Raw genomic sequence first — 6,398 nt, 5'->3', positions numbered from 1 at the left:
AAAAAAAAAAAAAGCTAAATTGTGGCCTTGTAGCTAAGAATGTCTTTAAAAATCATTTATTGCTCTAATCAGCCTGGCAGAGCTTTTCTGTCATGCTGATAAGGAAATTAAACTTCTCTCATACTGTGCTTACTTGCCTCTGATGCACAGATGTTTTGCTTTCCTTTCAGGGAACTGATTCAGAAGTTGAAGTCTTTCATCAGCTTCTATAGCGCTTTGCCAGGCTACATCTGCAGCCATAGCCCCGTGGCCGAAAATGATACCCTGTGCTGGAATGGACAAGAACTTGTGGAGAGGTAATCTTTTGTGAAAGTTAGTTGTTATATATAGCAACATTTGACAGCTAATCATATCTGAAGATTGATTAAATTCCCTTCCTTCATTAACTTCATAGGAAAAAGTTCTCTACAAACACACATGTAAGCAGTTATTTATGATGGGACAATTGTTACATATAACTTGTAGCTCGCAGAGAATTTGCTCATTTTGAAGCCCATGCAGAACTACATATTCGGGGATATTTGACAAAGTATAAAGCATATGATGAGCTTTTCTTGTCTTTGCTTATTTTCATCTTGTCACTAGGTGGACCATTATTCCTTCTATATGAAACAATCATATTCATGCTGACTGCTCTCAATTAGTGGGAGTTAACTGTGCATTAAATGCCATGCTGAGTAATTTGTCTATATTAACTCTCTTTCTTTGCAACAATCCAATGGAATGAATGCTAAGGATGAAGAAAAGAAGAAAAGGAGGGGAAATAGGGTGTCATTTGCTGAAATATTTGCTCATTTGTGGGCTTTTAGTATAATCCATAGTAACTGTCATAGCATTGTTTATAAAGAATTTGCTCATCACTGACCAAAAAAAGAATATATTCATTTATTCAGCAAATATTGAACACCTTGTTAAGTGCCAGGCATCTGGAATTGAACAAAACAGATGAGCAGGCCTGTCCTTATGGAGTTTTACTTTAGCAGGTTTTTTATCTCCATTGTGCTGTGCGCAGAGTACTAGCTTGTAATTACAGAGTGAAGTCTACATGGTAGAATGCTTAGAGCCTACAACTTGCTTTTAAAGATGTACAAGTTTTATAAGCATACAAAGAGGAGAGGATCAAAGAGACTTAAAATGCAATTCTGAGTCTTTGCACGGACTAGTTGCTTATCTTATGCAGGGCAACTTGATCTCCCTAAACCAGCAATTCTCAACATGTGAGTCCTGACCCCTTTGGGGGCCAAATAGCAGATATTTCTGCATATCAGTTATTTACATTGATTCATAACAGTAGGAAAGTTACATTCATGAAGTAACAATGAAATAATTTTGTGGTTGAGGGTCACATGAAGAACTCCATTAAAGGGTCATAGCATTAGGAAGGTTGAGACCCAGTAGCTCTGTATGTTTTTCTTTCTTTCTTTGTTCAGTCCTTCATACACTCAACATTTATAATTTTCTTTGTCTTTGTTTATTGTATAATTTTTAAGAACTTCATGTATCATTCCCCTCTTCCTTCTCCTTCGCTGTCTCCTCCTAAGTCCAATTCCTCCTTCCAATTTTTAACTTCTTTGATTATTTTATCTATTGATTTTTATTAATTTTTATTTTATGTGCATGAATGTTTTACCTGCATGTATATCTGTGTGCCACATATGTTCCTTGTACCCATAGAAACAGAAGAGGGAGTCAGATCTCCTGGAAGTGGAGTTACAGACAGTTGTGAACTGCCATGTGGGCTCTAGAAACTGAAACTAGGTCCTCTGAAAGAGCAGCAAATTTTTTTAACCACTGAGTTATCTCTCCAGCCTCTTCTTTAGGTTTTATTGGTAAGTAGGTAGGTAGGTAGGTAGGTAGTTAGGTAGATACGTAGATATGTAGATACATAGATATTAGATATTAAGCTGATATGGTGCAATGAGCCAATGATCCTAGATACTCTGGCAGTTGAGAGAGAAGGTTCAACACCTGCGTGAGTTACAGAGACGCTACATGTTAGGTACAAACCTAGATGCTAGGGATACAAGGAAAAGACAAATGCATGTTACCTCCTTTGACGAGCTTACGTTCCAGTGACCTCTGACTCTTAAGACATAAGGTTGGTGAATAAAATGTATTCACAATATAGTATAACAGAGGAATATTCTGGGTGCACAGGAACTTGTTTGCCTTGGCACAGTCAGTTAACACAGAAGGTCTCCAGGTCCTTTTCTGTAAGGGAAGGGCATTATACAAGGTTACATTGACCCTTAAGGAAGGTGAGGCATGTAAAACTCCTAGAAGACTGGCACATACTATAAGCTGTGTTTGGGTCTCATCTCTTTATCCCCGTCCTTTTTCCTCTAACTCATTTCTTCACAATATAAGATAAAAGACATGCCCCCAAATAGCTTGTTTCTCATCTAAGTAATTTTTCTGGCATGAGACACAAGAATGAGATTGCATGCCACCCCAGATGATGGACTGAACTTGTATGGTGATAGACTCCCTTGGAGAAAATATGAATGGAGCTGGAAGGATTAATGGCTCCATGTAGCATCCTCACGCTGGAGAAACATTGTTTATTTGTCATCCTGAACAGTCAAGAGTATTAAGCAGAATCATAAAATATACTGAACTGTTATGGAAATTTTTTAATTGTCAGAAAAAAAACAGTTGGTATTGGCTTTATAAAAAGCTTATACTTTAACACACACAGGAAATATAGTACTTAGAAAACTCCCACCAACCAAATACAAATATATAGCTCTTATATAAACTTGGTGAGCAAACACCCTAGTGACTTGTTCCACTGCTATGATAGCATGAAATAAAGAAAGAAAATGCATTCCTGAATATTGAAGTGACATATATACTAATAGCAATGGTCCCATATTAAAACAAACATTTTAATTTACAATATATTTAGTAATGTGCCAATTCATTCATTTTACTCTAATGTGTGAGCACCTCCTACATATCAAGCCCCGGTATTGCTTTCTTCATTATTATAATTTTTAAAGTGCATATAACTGCATTAGATATGTATTTCTAATGTTTCAAGGAAATAATTAGAAGGTCTAGTTTTAGCTTATTCAAAACGTACTTTTCCAAGGTGTTTGACTACGCTGAATATCTTCCTGTGTTCTATTCATATTAACTACTTTCGTGGATGGTAGACACTTATGGAGGCTGCTGCCTTTGAATCAAGAAAATAAAAAGAAATTTCCGTAGTTTTCATTTTAAGCTTTAGGTGAAACCCACAGAAACCATCCTGCCTCTCCCTCTGAATGCTGAGATTAAAGGCATAGGCCACCCCACCTGCCCATTTTAAGAAGTCTGTCAACTGAAAACAATTGCAGTCCAAGGGATAGGACCCAGATCCTCATGTATGTTAGGCAAACACTTTACCACTATGTTAAAATCCCAAGCTCTTGTTAGTTGAAAGTATTTTTATTGATTTTTTTCTTTCTTTTGATGCCTTAATGTATTAGAATAAAATAAACACTTCAATATGGAGAAAAGTTACTCTAAATTCTTATTTTTACATCTGAAGTATTTTTTTTTGTTATAGCTTTTGTGTCAGACTATCTAGGAACAAAATATAAAAAAGAAGGGAGGAAAGAAATAACTTATTTGCAGACAGAATAAGGCTAATATAAACCAGGAAGCAACTCGGCTTTGGTTAGTAACCTCGGGTGATAATTAACCTGTACTTGTATCAGTGACCTAATGCAATGATGAGACTAGGGAATAGTGCCGAACTCAATTTTTTAAAAATTCCTCAGCAATGTACACTTAATGATATAAAGTTCTTTAGCCCGAAGACATGTGTGCCCTCTATTGATGTCATTTGTAAAGATTAGCTTTACACTCCTGTCTCATCTGCAGTGAAAATATCTTTTGCGGATTTTCTTATTTAATTTAATCTTCAGTAGTAGTCTCCCCTTCATAGCACTACTGCTATCTTTATAGATTGGGTTTATATCCTTTGGAAACGATTTAACTTTAAGACAAGAAAATTCATGAAAATTAAAAGTCCTGACAGAGGATGAGACTTGATCATTGGAGATACTTGATCAAATGGAAAATATAGATGCTGGAGATCCTGACCAATAGTCTGTCTGCTGAGGAGTCTGTGTTCCTACTCTTCAGGCATACCCACCTCTCCCCTTCTAAAGAGTTAAGGGAGTCATTTTCTCTGCAAATAAGGGCACGTTCAATTCCTTTCTGTTTTTATTTCCTGAATGCAATCAACTGAAGGAATAGCTTCCCAGACCCAGTCTCAATGAGGGCCACTTACACATAACATTTGTTCTTCTTCCCTTTCCATTTTAGCTTTAGAAAGCATGAGATTTCAGGATTAGACTGAGAAGTCTTCAAATGAACAACCTCGGCCCAGTTGAGCCACCTATAATTGCAGAAAGCAGAATTCTTCCAGCTTTTGCCTTTGTGAGACAGAATTACAATTCGGGACTCAGTAAGACTAAGAGAAAAATAAACAACCCCACGCAATTAGCCCTGGGATTAGCAATAGATAACTCCGGAGTTCTACTGCACTGTCCCAGAAAATACAGAAATGAAGAGCCAAATTGTCCAGTCAACCTGTGTGAGTAATTGGCTGGCATCTTAATTCTTTTTCTGGAGACTTTGTCCCATATAAGCCCAGTTTCTCTGCTTATTTGCATTGATCTTTAATGTATTGTAACAGGGGCCAGCTCAGTGGGTCAAAACACGTGTTGTTCTAGTCTTACAACTTGAGAGGCCACAGCAGAAGTGGAGAACCGACTCCTAAAAGTAGTTCTCTGAGCTCACATATATGCCCACACTCATACGGCTGAAATGTTAACCTCCTCAATGCCCAACATCATGTCCATGTTTTGTTGCAGTCATTTTCTCCCAAGTCTTTTCTTCTCAGCCCTGGGTTTAAAATCAGTTTGTTTGTGTTTTATAGTTAGCATTCCTCCTAGAAACGTGGAGGATGACCAACAGTGTGGAGACAACCAGTTGAATTTTAACATGTGAATGATGCTTTAGCTCACTTTGACTCTGCCCTAGGTGCTCCTGTTGCCCCTTTGTGATGTAGCTCGACTGGATGGACCTCAGACCAGGTGTCAGTTCCAGGAATGAGCTGTTAGCTTTTTCTAGCTGACAGTTTGTTACTTCTGCTTATGGGAAATCTGTATTCATCTTGTGCCTGGAATGGCTTAGACTCTCACTTGGGGCATCCCACATTACAGAATAAGCTCTGAGATCTACAGAGAGCTAATTACAGTGGAGGTGCTGCTTCTCCATGTTTTGCAATCTTACTTTGCATTTCAACTGAGAAATTATATACACACGTGCAGTGTGAATTCTCTTTCTGATTTCCAGCGATCAGCCAAACCTTCTCGTATTTATAATGCCTTGCCAAGATTTCTCTGAAAATTGGAAAGGCAGAAGTGGGAATATGCAAAACAACTCCTTTAGTTTTGGTGCAGTCATTTTCTCCCAAGTCTTTTCTTCTCAGCCCTGGATTTCTCAGCCAAAGACTAAGTGTTTTTATCTCAAAGCCTTATGGATGTTTCAAAATGGAATAAGGAGACATTTTAAGTTTTGAAGTTTGGGGGGTGCACACACACACACACAAAGTGCCTGTGTGCATGTGTGTGTATATGTTTGTGCACATGCATGTCTGCAGTGTGTGAGTGTGTGTGTGTGTGTGTGTGTGTGTGTGTGTATGTGTGTGTGTGTGTGTAGTGCATGCACATAAGCATGTAGTTGAACACAGCCATGCACAAGCATGAGGAGGCCAGTCAAGGTTGGATTTCTTCCTCTATTGCTTTCTGCATTGTTGCATTAAGACAGGGACTCTAGCTGAATCAGCATTTCACACAAGCTGGCTGGCCAGTGAGCTCCTCTGATCCACTTGTCTCTGCTCTCCAATGCTGGGGGTTACAGGCATGTACACCCATGCTTGGCCTTTCACATGGGTGCTGGATTCAAATTCAGATTTTTTTTTTTCTGCTTGCAGAGCAAGAACACATACCTACCGAGCCATCTTCTGAACCATGACCTTTTATTTTCTTCTCTGCTAGATTACAGGGCTAAACTGTGGCATATCAGCAAGTAGTAATTAATGGGAGAAACTTTACCAACCAGTTCCTGACAAATACTGCAAAATACTTTTCAAAAATAGGCTAATAAAATAGCTTATTTTCTTCCATGACCTAGGAAAGGCTGTTATTTTAAGAATGGTTTCTTTTGAGGACTTTGGTGTGGGAATAGTCTTATAAGCATTGTCAACTATCAAGTCTCTCATTGGTTTATATAGCAAGCAGTCATCAAAGGAATTAAGGAAGGACCTCATGTCATAGCATGTGCATGTTTTCTCTGTCTGTCTCTCTGTGTGTCTTTCTCTCTCTCTCTCTTTCTCTCTC

General features: G+C 38.2%; 1 protein-coding gene across 1 annotated transcript in view; it reads left to right on the top strand.

The window, feature by feature from the left end:
* The window catches only part of Gpc3 (glypican 3), a 146,248-nt gene that overhangs the window by 40,061 nt on the left and 99,789 nt on the right, over window positions 1-6,398 (top strand). The window contains exon 3 of the mRNA XM_031359564.1: window positions 171-296. Coding sequence (XP_031215424.1) covers window positions 171-296 — 126 coding nt within the window. The remainder of the gene's footprint in view (window positions 1-170; window positions 297-6,398) is intronic.

This window comes from Mastomys coucha, chromosome X (genome assembly GCF_008632895.1).
Source record: "Mastomys coucha isolate ucsf_1 chromosome X, UCSF_Mcou_1, whole genome shotgun sequence".
Taxonomy (NCBI): Eukaryota; Metazoa; Chordata; class Mammalia; order Rodentia; family Muridae; genus Mastomys; species Mastomys coucha.
Note: the sequence above shows the minus strand (reverse complement) of the source record. Positions and strands in the feature narration are given on the sequence as shown.